Raw genomic sequence first — 22,036 nt, forward strand, 5'->3', positions numbered from 1 at the left:
CCCCCACACACACACTGCCCCCCCCCACACACACTGCCCCCCCCCCACACACTGCCCCCCCCACACACACTGCCCCCCCCCACACACACTGCCCCCCCCCACACACACTGCCCCCCCCACACACACTGCCCCCCCCACACACACACTGCCCCCCCCACACACACACTGCCCCCCCCACACACACACTGCCCCCCCCACACACACTGCCCCCCCCACACACACTGCCCCCCCACACACACTGCCCCCCCACACACACTGCCCCCCCACACACACTGCCCCCCCCCACACACTGCCCCCCCCCCCACACACACACACACTGCCCCCCCCCCACACACACTGCCCCCCCCCCACACACACTGCCCCCCCCACTGCCCCCCCCACACACACTGCCCCCCCCACACACACTGCCCCCCCACACACACTGCCCCCCCCCCCCACACACACTGCCCCCCCCACACACACTGCCCCCCCACACACACTGCCCCCCCCCCCCACACACACTGCCCCCCCCCCCACACACACTGCCCCCCCCCACACACACTGCCCCCCCCCACACACACTGCCCCCCCCACACACACACTGCCCCCCCCCCACACACACACACTGCCCCCCCCCCCACACACACTGCCCCCCCCCCCACACACACTGCCCCCCCCCCCCCCCAACACACACTGCCCCCCCCCACACACTGCCCCCCCCCCACACACTGCCCCCCCCCCACACACTGCCCCCCCCCCCCACACACACACTGCCCCCCCCCCCCACACACACACTGCCCCCCCCCCCACACACACACACTGCCCCCCCCCCACACACACACTGCCCCCCCCCCCACACTGCCCCCCCCCCCACACTGCCCCCCCCCCCCACACTGCCCCCCCCCCCCCCCACACACACACTGCCCCCTCCACACACACACACTGCCCCCTCCACACACACACACACTGCCCCCTCCACACACACACACACACTGCCCCCTCCACACACACACACACACACTGCCCCCTCCACACACACACACTGCCCCCTCCACACACACACACACTGCCCCCTCCACACACACTGCCCCCTCCACACACACACACACTGCCCCCTCCACACACACTGCCCCCTCCACACACACACACACTGCCCCCTCCACACACACACACTGCCCCCTCCACACACACACACACTGCCCCCTCCACACACACACACACTGCCCCCTCCACACACACACACACTGCCCCCTCCACACACACACACACACTGCCCCCTCCACACACACACACACACTGCCCCCTCCACACACACACACACTGCCCCCTCCACACACACACACACTGCCCCCTCCACACACACACACACTGCCCCCTCCACACACACACACACTGCCCCCTCCACACACACACACACTGCCCCCTCCACACACACACACACTGCCCCCTCCACACACACACACACACTGCCCCCTCCACACACACACACACTGCCCCCTCCACACACACACACACTGCCCCCTCCACACACACACACACTGCCCCCTCCACACACACACACACTGCCCCCTCCACACACACACACACTGCCCCCTCCACACACACACACACTGCCCCCTCCACACACACACACACTGCCCCCTCCACACACACACACTGCCCCCTCCACACACACACACTGCCCCCTCCACACACACACACTGCCCCCTCCACACACACACACAGCCCCCTCCACACACACACACAGCCCCCTCCACACACACAGCCCCCTCCACACACACACACTGCCCCCTCCACACACACAGCCCCCTCCACACACACACACACACTGCCCCCTCCACACACACACACACTGCCCCCTCCACACACACACACACTGCCCCCTCCACACACACACACACACACTGCCCCCCCCCCACACACACACACACACTGCCCCCCCCCCACACACACACACACACTGCCCCCCCCCCACACACACACACACTGCCCCCCCACACTGCCCCCCCACACACACACACACTGCCCCCCCACACTGCCCCCCCACACACACGCGCCCATGGTTTGTTAAAACTAAAGTTATGTGTGAGGATAAATAGTGCCAGTTGTGATAATTCAGGGGCTGTATTTTTGGTTGTTGACATGAGAGAAAATGGAAGCAAGCATTGATGCCATCTGTATGTGGAATGTTGCTGTATAGAGATTCCACATCCACAGTTACAAGGATGGTGTTAGCAGGGAGATTGGGGATTTGGCTGAGTTTGTTGAGGAAGTCTGTTGTGTCTTTTATGAAGCTGTTAGTGTTGGTGACTAGAGGTTTTAGGGTATTTTCTACCAGTTCTGAGATCTGTTCTGTGAGAATTCCCATTCCTGTAATTATGGGTCTTCCAGGATTACCTGCTTTGTGAATTTTGGGAAGCATATTGAAAGTGCATGGGCAGATCTCAGGACTGGTAGAAAATACCCTAAAACCTCTAGTCACCAACACTAACAGCTTCATAAGAGACAACAGACTTCCTCAACAAACTCAGCCAAATCCCCAATATCCCTGCCAACACAATCCTTGTAGTCATGGATGTGGAATCTCTATACAGCAACATTCCACATACAGACGGCATCAATGCTTGCTTCCATTTTCTCTCATGTCAACAACCAAAAATACAGCCCCCGAATTATCACAGAACTGGCACTATTTATAACGACATACATACATACACACATACACACTATATATGCAACGACATACATACACACTATATATGCAACGACATACATACACACTGCATGTATGTGGATTGATAGCACGTTACGTTTGTGCAGATTGTATGTATGTTTGTGGGCTGTTTGTATTTGTACGAGGGGAGGGTTATTGTGCATTTCTGTGTATATCTAGCAGTGTGGGTGGCTTCCCTGGGTTCTAGTGGGGACCAGGCTGGCCAGGCACAGGTCAAGGACGGGAGCTGCAACAGCAGCTGTGGACTGTTCTATTACAGTGTTGATTCCCATTCAGAAGTGCTGGGAAGAAGTGATCTGAGATCACTTACTCTATGTGCTGCAATGCATAAATTGAGGATTGTCCTTCACCACCTTTTCGTATTAGCAGATATCTAACGTTTCACTGGGGCCCCTGATATGCCAGAGCCTGTTTTTGCACGGCACTCAAGGCTGCTAGAGCCAGACACCTTGAGTGCCGTGCATGGCGCTAGTGCCGTAGGTTGGCTACCCCTGGGCTAGAAACATACAAAGCAAGATAGGTCGCTAAAGGTTATAGTTCAGTAAAAAGACTAAGTAGAAAAGGGAGTGCCAAGCCGATTATGCCAGGCCAAGCTCTTTAGACATTACCAGTGACAAGCCTCATCACTGGCATGCTCACCAGATGCTTGTCCCCCTAGTCAGACTTCATGCCTTCCTATATTGGGAAGTATGCAAACAATGTTTTACTGTAATCTGGATAATTCTCATCCTATTGATAGACTCATTGTCTGTAGATATACTGATACTACATCACCTGGTTAAAATACATGTAACCGAGTCTGTAAATTCCAGAGGGTAATTGCTGGCTGAGTTACTGGAGTACTGGTTGATGCTGGTGTCTGAGCGATTATAGATCAAAACTGCTGAATACTTTACATTATTTCCAAAAGTCTGCAGAGAGAAGAGATCAAGTCATTCAATTCAGAAAAACAAAGAGTAAACAAAGACATAAAAGTGCCAAGCCATAGTCTGCTGAGAAATTAATGGATATTTACAAGTAATGAGGCACTTGTGTTTCTGGGGAAAATGAAACATTTTTGGCAACATATGAACAAAACTAATGGCTCTTCAAATTATGGGTACAAGTGATAATGTAAGCTAAATATGCCGGAAAATAAAAAAGTCTGATCAGGCATTTCCACTTTAGGGTCAAAATCCAAATTAATATAAAATGAAAATGGTATTGCACAAAGGACTAAAAACAACAAATTTAGGGAAGGGACAAGAATAAAAAAAAATGCCCACACAAAGTACACACTGACCAGGGAAGAAACTGTGGCACAGATTAGACATACCAGAACAGTGAAACTGCAATCCGTGAATTTGTAATTGAATGCCAGGTATCCTTTGGGATCTGTAGTAGTAGAGGCCACGCAAGTCCCAAGATGCAGTTTTGAAGGATCCAAATTTAATCCAATTTGGAGAGGGTCATTTTTAACAAGCAAACTTATAGCAGTTTGACCGCAAGTGTACTGGAAGGAATTAACAGGGGCTGCGGAAAATACATTTTAAAAAATAATAATTTACTTCAGGATAGCATATCAATGAAACTTAACAGCTTTCCCTTTCCACACCTTGCTTCCTCTCCTGCTACTGCCATCATATTAAAAAATATATATATTAACAATCTACTTTTTCCCCATACTTGCAATACATCCTATTCTTACCTCTTGTGTCACGTTGCCTTTCTCCCCCTAGAATGTAAGCTTATTGGAGCAGGGCCCTTAGCACCGTCTGTTCCCTTGAGTCCAAAGTGAGTGTAGATGCATTGGCGAATTATTCCAGTTTTGCTATTGTGGGCTCTAGTTTTAAATTCTTAGGAAGCCATTTTAGTGAATAGTCCTGGATATGTATTAAATGCATTATGACAGAATTTCAGTGGTTGGGGGAAAACCTGCTTATATGTCAAACCTTTATAGAAGTGTTTTTAGCTGTTCCAACACAAACCATATATAAATCAAGATAAGCTTGAAGTTTTACATTTTATTTTAGACCTTTACTCAAATACAAGTTTTACATTTGCACTTTGATCGTTATTTTCTTTATTATCCAAAATGGTGCCAGGCTACTTCTATACCTCCTTTACAAAACTGCAAATTAAATTAAGTAAAAATTTCAAAGTAAAAGGATGATTAACTAAAAAGTGTGAGTTAGTGGGAATTCAAAGATTTCAAATGCTTCTCTAAAACTGCATGAGCATTAGGCTCCCCGTGCCATCGCTGATGTCAGAGGAGGCTGAGAGAAATCCAGTGCCAAACAACCGTGGTGCTGGAATCAGGTCAAAATCGAGAAAAAGTTTTATTTAAAATAAAAATTAAAATAGTAATTTTGGAGTGGGAGCGAAAATAAACCTTTATTTTATTTTTTGTAAATATAAAAAAAAGCCATAACATTCTCCTATACAAAATTGAACACAACTCTAGCCCTAAACACCCTTTATACTACCCATTTTACCCCTAGGGTGTTTAGTGTTAAAAAGATTAAACTTGGCACTAGCATGATCTGTGAGTACGTGATGACGTGAGGACGCAATACGTGCAAGAGGTGGGAGTGTCCGGAGGAATGGTGATCGGGCGGAGAAGCGTGGAGTGTGGAGGAGAGACCACGCCGAGCATGTTTGGTGGCTGGCGGTCAGAAGTAATGCCGCTGCTGTGACGGAAACACAGGCAAAGCTTCACTTGATTTATTAAATCCAGAGTGGATAACTACGGAAAAAATCCGAGTCCTGGCTGTCCTCCAAAGCTGCTGGAATTTAGAATAAAAAAGGACGCTCTTTGCAAGGTACCTATACGGAAAAGGAGTTGAAATTTTCGTGAGTACCTCAAAGCAAATTATAATCTATCGATAAGCTTTTCAGTCAAGCATATACACAATCCATTGTGCAATTGAATGCTCTAACCAGCGTATACTGTCAGCAGAATATTCCTTTTTGATGCAATTGAACAGCTAACGCTAATATGCTACAAGCTCAACTGAGCTAATTAAGCTCATAATTAACCAACAGCAAAATATTCCTTCTTAACGTACTGATACGATATAAGCCTTACTGACCTAATTGAGCTTGTATAACCAACCAACAAATTAAGGTTGGAACTAAGGAAAAAAGGGGGGGAAGAAAGGAAATTATATATATCAATATAACATCAAGAACGGTCACGCTAAAATAAAAGCGATTGGGTTATCTAATTATTATTATTACTTAACCACTATATTTACTGGAACGGCTTCACACATTGCCATAAGTTGAGAAAAAAAAGGGGAAAAAAAAAAGGGCTAAAAAGCAAAATGACAACTAGAAAAACCAATATGGAGAAAAAGGAAAATAAGCCAGTACATCCAACAGGAAAAAGGATGTCTGGTTTTTTTCAACTCCTTCAAAAGACACTCAAGATCGGATAAGTGAAAATGAAATTAATCTAGCAAATACTTCTAATACCAACATAGATATTCCATTGACTTAAGGACCGTTACTAGCTCCTGAAACAACGAAAGATAACCTAGAAGATCAGCTTAAATTATTTTTAGAAGTTCAATTTAATATGCTGAAAGATATGTTTAAGAGTCTTGGAGACATCAAACAAGATACCAACAGAATCGCTACTTCAGTGCAAGCTTTGGAAAAAAAGCTCGCATTATTTGACAACCAATTAGCCTCAGTCAAAGAAACACTGCAGTCTAACGAATAAAACTTCAATTTTGGAACAGAAAATTGCAGTGTTGGAAGACAGATCAAGACAACATAATTTAAGACTCAGAGGTATACCTGAAGATATAACAATGGAGAACCTAAAAGAATATCTATGTGGTTTATTTAAAGAAGTTTCCCCTGAGCTAATTGATTGTCAAATAGAAAAATTCCACCGGGTCCGAAAACCCAACACAATTGCAGCTCATCTTCCAAGGGATGTCATAGTGAGTTTCGGTTCACTTTCAGCCAAAAACAATTTGATCAAAGCCAGACGCACCAATCCCTTAAAAAATTTGGCTTACAAAGATATATACTTTCTGCAAGACTTATCTTACGTCACCAGAACATGGAGAAAGTCTCTCTCTACTCTTACGGATTTTTTTGAGAAAAAATGAAGTCAGATTTAAGTGGAACATTCCGGCTTCTTTGAAATTTATTTGGAGACAAGAGAAACTTTCTTTTACAGACGTAGACGAAGCAAAGAGTTGGTTAGCAAAAATTAATATATGAATATAATCAGACTGCAAAACCAAGACTTTTTTTTATGATATATGGTATTTACAAAGAATAATCCTTAATGTGAATATATATTATCAATAATGGCCATAAGAAAGGTTTATATAAGTGAAAATGGTAAAATAATTGTTTAGTAATATGACCTATAAAATATGCAAAGGTGGTAAAATAAGTTATTACAAATCCTTGCACGTATATTAGTTAAGAAATATTTATGAAGGTGTTCACTTAATATAAAGAAAATGAGGTGGTTCACTTAGGTTAATAGAAGAATTCACTCACAGATATTGATATAGATATTTTATAAATAATAAGAAGAAAATGAGGTGCTCAATATTTGAAGGACACTTATAAATTTTTTTTTTCCTCAAATAAGTCAAATAGGCACTCACTTTAACCCCTTAAGGACACATGACGTGTCTGACACGTCATGATTCCCTTTTATTCCAGAAGTTTGGTCCTTAAGGGGTTAAGGGAAGGTTAAATATAATTCACAAATAGGAATTTCAAATAAGAACATCTCATTAATAAGGATATATGAAAAGTTTAGGTTAACAATAGGAAATTTATTCCCACAGTGAATGATATACAAATTTCACAAAACAATATTACAAATGGTTTAATAAGATAAAGTTAAAAGACACATATATATGTTTTTTTAGTACAGGTGCTTAGATAAATCACAAAGGGGGGACAAGGGAAAAGAGAGGGGAGAAGGGGTGAGAGGGAAGAGAAGGAAATAAGACAAAAGATTTATGGAAATAATGTGACAGTACACGTTTGATAAAGAAGGCTGTTAGAAATATTTTTTTTTTTTTTTGCAGTTTGTAGTTTGCAGTTTAAGGGGCTTTGTTATGTAGTTTCACCTCAATCCGGACCACCTACTTAATGTCTATTATTTGGACACAGTAATAGACTGACTCCCCATCTGGTGAGTTAACAGTCTTTTTTGCTTAAGGAGGATATCCTCCTATAGTTTTAAATATATGTTTTTTGTTATATGTATGTTTGTGCAGCAATGGGGGAAAATAGGGAAGATCACTATGTCGAAATGGAGGGGAAAATGTTTGAGAAATTCTAATGTTAAAAATGTTAACCCTTAATGTCCAAGGGATTAACACAACAACAAAAAGGTCTTTATTATATAAATACTTAGTCACTGAACATATAGACTTGGGATTTCTACAAGAAACTCATTGGAGGCAATCAGATAAACAAATGTGGGGGGTAAAAAATTCCCGCTTATCATACAAGCCTCTAATAAACAAAAAAAAATGTGGTGTAGCCATAATATTTGGCGAAAAATTAGAATTGAAATAATCCAACAACTACAAGACGCAGAAGGCAGATTTTTGATAACAGTATGCAAAATTAATTTAGATATTTACACTCTGTAATGTTTATCTCCCAAATCATTCACCAGCTTCTTATTTAAGATCTATTCTAGAAAAAATAGAAGAAATAAAAGTAGGAAATGTAATATTAGCCGGGGATTTCAATGCGGTCATTGACCCACAATTAGATAAAAAAAAAACTATGAGAGGAGTTAAAATAAACAAAATGGTAGTTAAACAGGCTAAATCCCTAAAAAATATCAAAGATGAATTCAACCTGTTCAATATCTGGAGAATTTATAACTTTAATTTGAGAGATTATACTAATTTTTCTAAAGTTCATTTTTCTTATTCAAGGCTGGATATGATCTGGACAGATCCTAAACTTATTGAAAAAATCCAAAAAGTAAACATAAAAGAAATTACCTGGACAGATCATAATGGAGTAATATGTGAAATAGATATTGGAAAAAACTTAAAAGAGCCATATAATTGGCGTTTAAATGACAGTTTGCTAGGCACTGAAACGAATAGAAAATTTATGGAAATAATATAAATAACTATTTCAAAGAGAATAGTACAGAAGACATTGATCCACCTACCTTGAGGTGTGCCTTTAAGGCAGTAATAAGAGGCCATTTCATTAAACTCCAAAGTCAAACTGACAAAAATATTAATTTATCTTATCTCCATTGTCAGCTAGGGAAGCTGATACAAAATAATAAACAAAATCCAACAGTTGAAAATTCTGAGAATATATCAGTAATAAAAGATAAAATCAACCAAAAATTAATGGAAAGAACGGTTAAAACTCTAGATAGACTAAAACTAAAATACTATTCTAAAGGCAATAGAGCTGACAAATTGTTATCACAAAAACTTAGAAAACAAAAGGGACTAAATAAAGTAGAAAAACTAACAATGGAACAACCGTAGTAACTCCCAAGAAAATAGGTCAACAGTTTAATGACTTTTATAGCAACTTATATAATATACCTCAAACTATGACGGTTGAAGATATTCAAGTATATTTGGAAAAAATAAATAAGTTTCAGTTAACAGAGCTACAAAATGAAGCAATAAACAAAGATATAACAATGGCCGAAATATTGAAGGCTATAAACAACTTAGAAGAGTCTAAAACTCCAGGTCCAGATGGATTCAGCAACTTATTTTATAAAACATTCAAAGAATTAATATGCCCTTATATGACCAATACTTTTAATAGTGCAGCTAAAAGAGGTTTCTTTCCAACAGAGATGCTAAAAGCCAACATCTTACCTATTTTAAAACAAGACAAAAATCCTACTGATGTCAAGAACTATCGTCCAATATCCCTGATAGACGTAGATACCAAATTATATGCCTCAGTGTTGGCTGCCAGAGTTAAACTTTTACCAATGATCATACATCAAGATCAAATAGGATACGTCCCAGGGAGAAATTCGTATACTAATATCAGGAAAATTATCAACATTTTGGATGATGCCAAAAGAAACAGGGTTCCAGTTTTGGCTCTGTCGATTGATGCTGAAAAAGCATTCGACAGAGTCAACTGGACCTATTTGGATGCAGTATTGTCGCATTATGGTCTTGATGGTTGGATTAAGAAAGCCATTATAGCTCTTTATGTAAACCCATTAGCTCGTACGAAAGGACAAAATATTACTGCTCCATGGTTCCAACTGAAAAATGGTACACGACAGGGGTGTCCACTTTCACCATTATTGTACTTACTTTCTATTGAACCATTAGCTGAGAAAATCAGAAATAATTAAAAGATCAATGGCTATAGAACACTAGATGTTGAACAGAAATTAAGTCTATATGCGGATGATATTTTAATTACCATAACCAACCCGGATGCCTCCCTGGACTCCCTAATGTCAGAGATCGATAGTTATGATGTAGATTAATTTAGAAATAAACAAAGATGTTTAAATGTCTATCTGTTCCTGTCCAAATCTGAGATGATTAAATTGCGTATACGCAGAAGTAAGCTCACACTGACACATGGAGTTCAGGTTAAAAGCACTTCAGAAATTTTAATGGCATCAAGTTGGAAAACAGTTATGCAGACCTTTTTAAAGGCAAAATGACATCATTGAATATCAGATAATAACAAATAAACATCATTAATTGGATTAAATGTTATGTGACTATATCAGTGTCCACCCATCAATATTATTAATTGGCTCAGGGGTTTGAGTGACTAGCTAGGTGTCCTCCCACCGGGAGGTGGTATTGTTCTGGACAAGGGTGTGGACAGAGGGCTCAAGCGCCATCTTTCCCAGCATGAGGTTTACTCAGTGGAAAGGGGGGCTTGAGCGTCATTTTACACAGTCAGTGATGTCAGGTCTTGTGGTCAGGTGCAAGGTTCTTTTATGAATAGAACATTTCATTAGTACAGTGTTCTCATGGCCTTGGCTCTGGCCTTGGTTATACTTTGTTGCATGTTACAGGAGATTCAATAATTCCGGAGTCAGCTATGTCTTTATAGAAAATACAGTCTCTGTTCATTGTATTAAATGTACTGGGAAATTCTGTCATGTAATGTAGTTTAAGATGGAGAATCTGTCAGGTAATGAGGACAAAATGGAGGGTTTGTCACAGTGTGAGGTTAAAATGGAGTTAGTACAATAATTCAGTACAAGTTCAATAAAGATTTTTAATAATTCTACATCAGTTACAGTAAAATATCCAACTATAAATTAAATATAAACAAAACTATGATTCTGGATATCAATTTGGATACGCAAACTAAAAATAAAATTAAGGATAAATATAAATTCTTATGGGTTGAAAACAGCATGAATTATTTGGGTGTCAAACTGACAAGAGATGTAAATAAAATTATGGAGACAAACTTTTTGGATTTATTACTAAATCTTAATAAATGGTTAAAAAACCGAAGAAATTTAGAAATATATTTTTGGGGAAGAATAAATGTAGTTAACTCATATGTCATTCCAAAATGGAACTATATGTTCCAAATGCTGCCACTATATATTTCTAATCATTGGTTGCAAATGATACAAAAAAGTTTCACCCAATATATTTGGAAAGGCAAAAAACCGAGGCTGAGTCAGTTAACATTAACACAAAAATTAAGTAGAGGCGGCCTAGCTTATCCTTTAATATTAAACAATTATAGAGCAGCTGTAATTCTACACATCTATAGGATGCAATTAGAAGAGAATAAAAATGAAGGATGGTACAAAACAGAACTGACTGCAGGAGAAGTTCCTAGTCTGGATTGCCTAATTTGGAACACTATTAAAATTCCCCACAAAAAGGATTATTCCAACACAATTCTAACACATTTAATGAACAGCTGGTTTAAAATAAAAAGAACTTTAAAAATAGAAAATAAAATCCCAAGCTATTTAAAACTAGACTTTATTGAACAACAAGTTGCAGATATAAACCTTAAAAATTGGAAACTAGTAGGAATTTTGCAAGTGTCCCAATTACTCATAAATGATAAAATTAAAACTTTTACACAATTAGTACAGGAATACAACGTACCATCAAAAGAATTGTTTACTTTTTTAAGAATTAAAAGCTATCTGATGTCACATCTAATAGCATCAAAAACTAGTCTGTATAATGCATTAAATACACTCTTCAATACAGATAAGATAAACAAACCACTTTCAAAAGCTTTGGTATTAAGCAAAATGTGTAATAAAGAAAGAATTCCAACAGCTATTGCGGTTTGGAAAAAAGAATTAAACATAGAGATAAATATAAGGCAATGGGGTTCTTCTCTGACAGAAGTTTCAAAGTATATACACTCGTTAAATTTGCTAGAAACCCATTTCAAGGTTTTAAATAGATGGTACTTAGTACCAGATAAATTAAACAAAATGTATCCTACAACAAACCATCTATGTTGGAGATGTGGTGCAGAAATAGGCACTTTTAAGCATATCTGGTGGGAGTGTAGTAAATTGAAGAACTTGGTTTAATATTCAAAAGTTTGTGTCAGCAGATCTGAACCTTGGGCTGAGGCTTTCTCCAGAAATCGTTCTGCTTCATTTAAATTTGCCGATAATGGCGTACGATTCGAAAATTATTCTTATTCACCTTTTCTTAGCAGCAAAAATTGTGATTGCCAGAGGATGGAAAAATGACAGGAACGTTCTCTGGGACCAAGTCAAAGCCCAGCTAAAGTTACAAATCAAAATGGAATTATTGTTGAGTTTTTTTTTTCTCTCTCATAGAGTCTGTCAAACTAACTTCTATGTAAATTTATAGACAAATTGGGTATGACCTTTTATTCCTTGGACATTATAAGACACGAGGACTGACTGACTGACTGACTGACTGACACACACACGTTAAAGTATTGCTTGTCTTTGATTATTTGAAGTTTTTAAGGCAACTTTTTATGGATGTATTCTTCAAAATGGAAGCAATGCTGTTTTTTTTTAACTTTTTGTATGTATGTACTTGTATTGTCTTTTGTGGAAAAGAAAAAAAAGGGTAAAACCTTTCATAAAGACTATTTAAAAGAAAAAAAAAAAAGATTAAACTTGGGGGGCGTGGCTAACCACGGAGCAAGATGGTCGCATGAGAACTTGCTCTGGCACCAGGGCACCTAATTTAATGCAATCCTAGCATCTAAAGCAGCATCTGTTACCACAACACAGCGATGTCCCACCACAAAAGCAAGAGGAGCTCGGCAAAACCGGACAAGCTCAATTTTTTCAGCCAAAAACAAACTTCTGCGACTTTGGCGGCACAGGCCTCAAAAGAGTCCATGGATCCTGAATTGGATGATGGCACGCACATGCACTGGAATTAACATCAGACACATCATAAATAACAAATGCTGATCTCACAGCAGCCCTGAGATCTTCTCCAACAAACTCATCACCACATGGCAACATACAGCAGACTCCATGCGTAAGGACCTACAAGAACTAGGTAAACGGACATCGCACATGGAAGACAAATGTGACAAATTCGCCACAACAATTAAATTAGAAGACAAACTGGCAGACCTGGAGGATCGATTGCGTCGAAATAATCTACACCTGAGAGGAGTGCCCGAGGAGGTTTCCAACGACGAGCTGCCGGCATATGTGCCGAACCTACTGCACGCCCACGCACCGGAGATACCAACAGACATGCTGCTTGTAGACAGGGTGCATCGCATCCCGAAGCACCGGCACCTTCCACAAACAGTGCCTAGAGACATATTGCTTCGAGACTACTTCCATATCAAGGAGCACATACTCTGAGGCAGTAGAATACGGGCTAAACCACCACCCGACTACCCAGTCAGGATTTACGCAGATCTGTCGGCCGCCACTATCAGGAAAAGAAAGGAATTTTCTCAAGTGACCAACACACTAAGGTCGCACGGTATCCGATACAGATGGGGCTTCCCCACTAAACTGGTAGTCACAAAGGATGGCAGCACGACAGTGATGAGCACCCCTGAGGACGGTGTAAAGAGACTGCTAGCTTGGGACATGCCAGTGGAACCAGCAACAAACTCCACACACCACACAGGTACACTCAAACAGGACTGGAAAAAACCCACGACAAACATTAGACCAGCCAATAAACTGTTTTACGGACAATGGCCTTCTCTACGCAATGACTGTACAATTCAACATAACAAACATGTTAAACAAAACTTAAGGTCTCCCTCCATCACCGACAAAAAGTAGCTTCAGACCACCTAACGCAAGCTCCCATGTGGAAATCCCCAAGGATGTATGGTACCGGACCGGGCTCTTCTGCCATCCCTGTAACAAAGCGCAAGCAGAGCAGTGGATAATTGCGGGGGACCCCGGTCTGGACCTATGCCCAGGCCGGCGAGACACCTTCTCCTTCTGGCTCCTCGAGATCCTCCTTGCGGACCCTGGGCCTTTGATCAAAGAATGTCTGCACCACTTGATCAAGATGGTAGGCACACACAATGCCCGAGTGGCTAGACACCCGTTCACACGGACCAGGCCCTGCGATCAGCTTTATGGCCCAACTGACAGGGCCATGTGACAGGTTCCGAATACCTTACAAGGTAACGGGGGGCCTGTGAATCTAGGCTCTCTACAAGTGTGGACTGAGGTGACTTAAGAGAATGTTATGAAGTTAGGATGAGGGAACGGGGGGATGCAAGCGGCAGGAATGGTAGTCGAACCAACATCAGTCCATCCTTGCAAGTGCGCTGTCTTGGCGTCATACTTGACTCTGGTCTCACATCCAGTATGTTGCCAAATCCTGTAGATTCCATCTTAAAAACATAGCCCGCATCCGCCCCTTTCTTGCCCCAGATACTACCAAGGAGCTTGTCCATGCTCTAGTAATTTCCTGCATGGATTATTGTAACCATCTCCTGATTGGTCTTCCCAATAGCTGTACTGCACCCCTACAGTCCGTAATGAACGCTGCTGCTAGATTGATTTTCCTCTCTAGTCGTTTCTCACACCTCACCCCTCTGCCAGTCCTTACATTGGCTTCCTGTATGCTATAGGAGTCAGTTTAAGGTACTAACTCACACCTATAACGCACTGAACAACTCTAGCCCCTCACAGATCCATAGGTATGTCCCTTCTCGGTCTCTCCGCTCTGCCCGTGACCACCTCCTGTCCGTTGTCCGCACTCGTACGGCCAACTCGCGCTTGCAGGACTTCTCGCGGGCGGCTCCCTTCCTATGGAAAAGCCTGCCTACCGCCATCAGACTCTCCCCTAGTCTTCAATCATTTAAGAAGTGCCTTAAAACCCATCTCTTTAGGAAAGCTTATGGCCTCCAAGACTAACCCCTACCTCACATACCTGTCTCTTGCCCTCTCCTAAAGGGCAGCCCACCTTATTTGATTGCAAATTCCTGTCCTAATGTGTTTTACACCCCACCTCCTATAGAATGTAAGCTCGATCGAGCAGGGTCCTCTTCAACCTATTGTTCCTGTAAGTGTATTTGTAATTGTCCTATTTATAGTTAAAAATGGTAATGGTAATGGTAGTAATAATAATGGTAGTAATAATAATAATAATAATAATAATAATAATAATAAGTAAAACTGTTATCTGCATATGTGTTCATATTGGAATGTATATAATGTAAGACATTGAGACTATGCACTAGCACAGGGCCCGCACCAGGCGGGAGCCAGATATGCACCCCCGGCATGTTGCCATGTATAACCCCGTTGTAAAGCCCCTGATGGAGCCATATAGATTAGCCTAACACAGGTTGGGACCACCCCAAATCTGGCCGACGCTATGTCGGCAAAACACTTGTCAGACCCGCAAGTAGGCCCCGGCGCACTCATTTCACTGAAGATGCAGCACACCAAAGTATAAATAGGTGCCCAAATAGCCACGCTCATGGAAGAGAGTCCTCTTTTCTACCCCCCGAATGTGGTAAAACCACACTGTCTCCGCGAGAGACATTCTGTACATAGTTCAAATTTCTTCCCCTAGTTCATCTCCCCTACCCAAAGACACCCATGATCGGCTACAAACCTCTAGAAGGACCAATACAAGTCCTACCCAACACCGCCACCTATCTGCCCTCATATTGCTATACAATAATGTGCCTGAACCTCGCCTACCTTACTACTACCACCACCACCACCACCTCTTAGGGAAACGATGGTTTATCGCTACATTTCCTTTACAGCACGGTTACATACCTAAGCACAAATGACGAAGATACTAACTATTAATACTCGAGGCATAAATACACCACACAAAAGGAGGCTTCTCATTGAAGACGCAAAACGCACTAAATCAGACATACTGTGCATACAGGAGACGCATTTTGTACAAATAGGGTACTCATCTTTGCGAACAAGGACTACCCTACGCAATACCACTCCACCTATTCATCTAAATCAAGGGGTGTGTCCTTACTTATTCACGCCTCAGTCACATTTGAACTCCTGAATCTCAAAAGAGACACAGTGCTGCTATTTAATAATGCACTGCAAAATCAATAACACCTTATACACACTAGTGGGGGTGTATAGCCCTAATACTGATCAGAGGAACTTTCTCCAGAAAGTCTTACACAAAATTCCCACTACTTGTCCCTCCTCCACAATCCTTTGCAGAGACCTAAACCACATCATGCAGCCCAGACTGGATACCACGCAGTCAGCTGAGTCCCCAAGACGTAAAACATTAGGCAAACAGGCCACGGCACTAGTGAAACTCCTTATGGAACACAATCTATATGATGTGTGGAGAGCACAGCACCCGAACGATCGAGAATTCACTTTTTATTCCTCAGTACATAAAACACTCTAGAATTGATTTTATATTCGTCTCGGGCGACATAATGTCGAATGCTCTGCAAAGTGAAATAGGAGATATAGTTTGGTCTGATCACGCCCAAGTATTGCTGACCTTAAAAGATCAATTTCAATCCCGCGGATCATCACCGTGGCGTATGAACGAAGCTCTTCTACACAACCCTGACTTTACCACTAAACTTACCGAAGAAATCACTTCGTTCTTCTCTATAAACAACACACCTGATGTTCCTTTAGCCACAACGTGGCTGACGCATAAGGCATTTATCCACGGTCTCATGATCAGCCAAGCATCCTATCTAAATAGGCAGGCAAAGACAGAATACATAACTCTCATGAGACTGCTCAGTGACGAAACATCTACACACACTAAGCCCAACTACCACCAAACAATAGCGCATAGACCAAATAAAAAAAAAAAAATGACATTCATCTCCGCACGACAGCCACTATAGCTCACAGGCTCAAACTCAAAACATACACACAGGGAAACAGGGCAGGGAAGGCCTTAGCAGCTCTATGGCAGAAAAGGCAAAATGCAAAAATACAGTTCCTTTTAAACCCGCTAGGAAACAGGGTGTACAACCCCTGTGATATCAATGATATGCTGGCAGACTATTATGACACGCTATACAACCTAAAAAGGGACAAACATACATACCAATCACTTGTCTCGGACATCAACACTTTTCTGGCAGAAGCGCACACACACACACCAACTTACACAGGCAGACCGGACCTACTTGGACGAACCCATTACTCAGAATGAAATAACACGCACAATCAATGCCCTCCCAAAGGGGAAATCTCCTGGCCCAGATGGCTTTACAAACGTATATTACAAAACCTTCTCTCACATCTTAACCCCCACACTAGAAAAACTTTACAATATTATCCTCAAGACAGGCAAAATACCACAAGAGATGCTGCTGGCCCACATAACACTACCAAAACCTGGGAAACCACCACACAAATGCCAGAATTTACGGCCAATATCACTCCTAAATACGGATTTAAAAATACTAGAAAAAATATACGCCAATAGATTAGGAACAATTCTTCCCAGAATAATTTGTGACGACCAGGTGGGTTTCGTTCGGGGCAGGCAGGGCTCGGATGGAACCAGGAAACTGGTTATCATCCTCCACAAAATCCAGACCTCGGGGGAACCTAGTGTGGCACTGTCACTAGATGCTGAGAAAGCATTCGACAGGCTGCACTGGGGATACCTTGAAGCGGTATTGAGGAAGTTCGCCTTCCCAGAGGGTCTCATTACACTAATATCAGCGCTATATGATAACCCCACAGCAAAAATAGTAAACGGAGGCTTTATTTCCAAATCATTCCAGGTCTCCAATGGGTCCCGGCAGGAATGCCCGCTCTCTCCACTGCTATATATACTGGCATTAGAACCCCTAGCACAACATATAAGAGACTCTCCCGACATTAAAGGGATCAAAGTAGGGAGGAAAACACACAAGATCACCCTGTTTGCCGACGATGTGATGCTCACCATGTTTCACCCCGACACCACTACCGCAACTCCAAAATAGGCTAACAAGGTTTGGTAACTGCTCCTACTATAAACGTTATATCAGTAAGACACAAGCCATGGGCCTTAATCTTACTACAGAACAACTCACTAACCTAAAAGGCAAACACACATACGACTGGAGAAAGGACCAATTGACATTCCTGGGGATCCACCTCACACCCACGATTAGGAAGCTGTACAAAGCAAACTACCTTAAATTACTTAGTAATATCAAACAGCTACACAGCTGGAAAGGGAAATACGTCTCATGGACAGGTAGGATAGCGGCAGCAAAAATGATACTACCAAAGCTACAATATTTATTTAGAACACTCCAAATCCACCTGCCAAAGCAATTTTTTAATGAAGCCCAATGCCTACTAAATGGGTTTATCTGGGGAGGGAAACGCTCTAGAGTGGCAGCAGCCACCATGTATAAACTGTTTAAGGAAGGAGGGATGGGGGCACCAGAGATCAGGGGATACTATACAGCGGCCTTGATTAGCACCCTCATAACAACCTTCCACCACACTACACCGCCACCATGGCATCAAATAGAAATGGTACACACTGGTGGGATGGCACTCTCCACCCTGGCTTGGATTCCCAAGCATAAAAGACCACGGTACCTGAATATCTGCCCCACCACGGCAGCTACACTCACAGTATGGGACAGACATGTAAAAAAACACTACCCTGCCTCATATATCTCTCCAGCGCTACAAACCCATGCGCTGCATATCCTTATTCATGGATTTGACCATGGTCTATGGTATAACAATGGGATCAAGTGCTTATCACAGATAATGCCGGATGGCCACTTGCTGACCTATGATTCGCTATCTAAAAAATGTGATCTGCCCCCCAGAGCCCATTTCGCTTACTTACAAATACAATCATGGGCAAGAAAACATGTTAATATAGATAAGACACACCAACAGGACAACACATTGTCTGTGATAGAAAAATATTTGCATAGCCAACAAGCCGCCGCAAAAACTACTGTCTCTCCTATATAAAATATCTAGAACCCAGACACCACCAAAAACTTTACACTTTGTGCAGGCTTGGGAAAAAGAGTTGAACATAGACATACCCAACGAAGTCTGGTCCAGACTGTTTGCTCACAAGCACCTAACACTGAACACGACTAGTAGGAAGGTGTTATATCGCTGGTACATGGTACCAACTAAGCTACACAAATATGATAGACGGAAGTCAGAAGCCTGCTGGAGGTGCCTGAAAGAGCCGGGAACAATGCTCCACATCTGGTGGACTTGTCCAAAACTTAAACCCTTCTGGGGTAACATCTCAAATACCATTACTGCATCCACAGGAATAGCTATACCATTCTCCCCAGAAACTTACCTGTTACTAGCATTACCCCACAAACTGCAAAAGGTAGACCTGTATCTTATATACCATATTATCGCAGCTCTAATGTCCATAAGCAGAATGTGGCTCAATGAGAAACCCCCAGACATTGGTCAATGTCTAGACCTGGTGGACACCACCAAATCCTATGAAACCGCTGCAAGGCGGATGAGGACAGTTAGCAAAGTCTGGCCAACAGCGTGGCGAAAATGGGATGACTGGCGACAGTCAGCCCAAACGAGCAAATAGTCGAGAATAGTCCCAGATAGGGACCACGTCCCTGATACGAAAAGCCGATCCCCAACCCCCCTCCCCCCTTCTATCTCCCCCACCATTTTCTCCCCTTATGTTTACGATAAGGAACGATGGTTGGGCCTAGATATGGAAATTGACAAGTTGACGAGATCTATGCATCGATGCTGGTTTATGGTTATATGAGTAAATGTTTTATTATTGCATTAGGTTTCCTCAATGTTAACTTGGAGATGTAAGCTATCCCATGAAGTGTGATATACTTCTGCACTGCAATCACTGTTCCACGTCTTTGCATCTGTAAAACTTGTCTATAACACTGAAAATTCAATAAAAGTTATTATACAAAAAAAAAAAAAAAAAGGGATTAAACTTTTGAGTAGAACTTTAAACCCCTCAAGTTGTAAATCTTCTAACACGGACATCCTATGTAATTTAATGGACATTAACCCTTTTACTCCAACCGCTTCCAACATTATCCTTAACCCTGCATGCTCAGATTGCATGCACTCACTACACTCACATATTTAAGCCGAATATTAAAAGCAGAGCAGAAATATGCACACATACAGATATATACATACACAGTTGTATTTTTAAAATTTATTTTTTACATGTTTTTATGTCTGCAGTGTCCAATTAATAAATTTATCTGCCTTATTTTAGAATGGGAGCACCTTAGATGACAGGCACTGGACCTGTAAATCCGATAAATTCAATCTAGACCAAAGTAGCCAAACTGGACTTGGAAAATCCCCCCCCCCCCCTCCCCCTCCCATCTCTTCCCCTGATGTCAGCTATTTTGGCCTAAAAGCTTTGAATTCCCAGCAATTCACAATTTAGTGAATAACCACATCTAGTGTGAAATTTCAAGAATTGAAAGTGAATTTCAAAGTTTAGGCCAAAATAGACAAACTAAAGACAAGGATTTACTTCAATTCGCAAAAGTTATCCAGATCGGCTAGTCTCAGTAAAGCTAGATTTCAGAGATTATTCCACATTTAGGTTACATTCACAATTCGACCTAGAAATGCAGAAAGTTGCCTGGTATCAATATAAACTCTAAACCTGCTTTCTATTAATTAAAGAATGCATCATATTGACAGAAATAAACAGTATTTTGTGGGATGTGAGATTTCATAAGCAATTAGAGGTTGTTACAAACATATAATAAATGCATCAAACAAAAATGCTAGAAATACCTAATGAATCAGTCAGGAGGAGGGGGGGTTATCAGAATAGTCATCATTAGGCTTCTAGTTGGTTTTCTCAGGGATATATTCCAAACCTGGCCACTGTTCACTTTTAAAATTTGTATTCTTCAAATAAAAAAACAAATAAATTTAAGAAAGGGGGAGTGTTAATTGTACCCACTTACCATTTTGGTCGCCAAGAACCATTAAGTAGCTCAAAGACAGACTCAACAGTTGCCCCCAAAACTCCATTTTCCCAAGTAGTAGCACCTGCCTGCAGCATGTATATATAGAGATCCTTCCCTCATTGTCACAGCTGATAGCGATATCTCAATATCACTCCTAACTGATTGCAAATAATCTTCTGTTGAAGTATGTGAAACCTATTCATGACTGAACCTTTTCTGAAATTCCATGGGTTTGTGCCCTTTTTTGCACTTAAAGGGACACTCCAGGCACCCAGACCACTTCTGCCCATTGGAGTGGTCTGGGTGCCAACTCCCAATACCCTTAACCCTGCAAGTGTAATCATTGCAGTTTTCATAAACTGCAATATTTACCTTGCAAGGTTAACTCCTCCTGTAGTGGCTGTCTACTAGACAGCCACTAGAGGGCACTTCCTTGTTTATAGTACACGAAACGTGTGCTATAGTGTCGCTGGACGTCCTCACGCTATGTTTTCAATGCTTTCCTATGGGGAGGTCTAATGCCGCACATGCACATTAGGTCTCCCCCGCTGGCGGCCGCGCATGCGCAATAGGTCTCCCCCGCCGGATGACATCGGCGGGGGAGGAGCGTGGGCAGACCCTGAACCAGCGCCGAGGGACATCGGTGCTGGATACAGGTAAGTCACTGATGGGGTTTTAACCCCTTCAGCAACTTAAGATGGGGGGTGGGAGGGAGAGGGGACCTGCAGTGCCAGGAAAACGGTTTGTTTTCCTGGCACTGGAGAGGGCCTTTAAGCTATTTACTTGTTCCACCGTAATTTAACACCTCCTTAAAGGGATGCTCCAGTCCCCTAAAGCACTTTAACTTGCTGAAAAGCTTTATGTGTTAAGAGAGTGTCCTCTTTTTGTCATTTTCCGCTTCAAAAATGAAACTGGTAACACCCCCTTAGCTTTCAAGCAGACAGCAGGTCCT

General features: G+C 42.2%; 1 protein-coding gene across 1 annotated transcript in view; it reads right to left on the bottom strand.

Annotated features, from left to right (window-relative positions):
* Window positions 1-21,144, bottom strand: part of LOC134611160 (zona pellucida sperm-binding protein 3-like) — a 39,966-nt gene extending 18,822 nt beyond the window's left edge. Inside the window, exons 1-3 of the mRNA XM_063454773.1 lie at window positions 21,082-21,144; window positions 4,028-4,224; window positions 3,487-3,623 (exon numbers count right to left, since the gene is read on the bottom strand). Coding sequence (XP_063310843.1) covers window positions 3,487-3,623; window positions 4,028-4,224; window positions 21,082-21,103 — 356 coding nt within the window. The 5' untranslated portion in view covers window positions 21,104-21,144. The remainder of the gene's footprint in view (window positions 1-3,486; window positions 3,624-4,027; window positions 4,225-21,081) is intronic.
* Window positions 21,145-22,036: the final 892 nt, after the last annotated feature.

This window comes from Pelobates fuscus, chromosome 5, assembly GCF_036172605.1.
Source record: "Pelobates fuscus isolate aPelFus1 chromosome 5, aPelFus1.pri, whole genome shotgun sequence".
Lineage (NCBI taxonomy): Eukaryota > Metazoa > Chordata > Amphibia > Anura > Pelobatidae > Pelobates > Pelobates fuscus.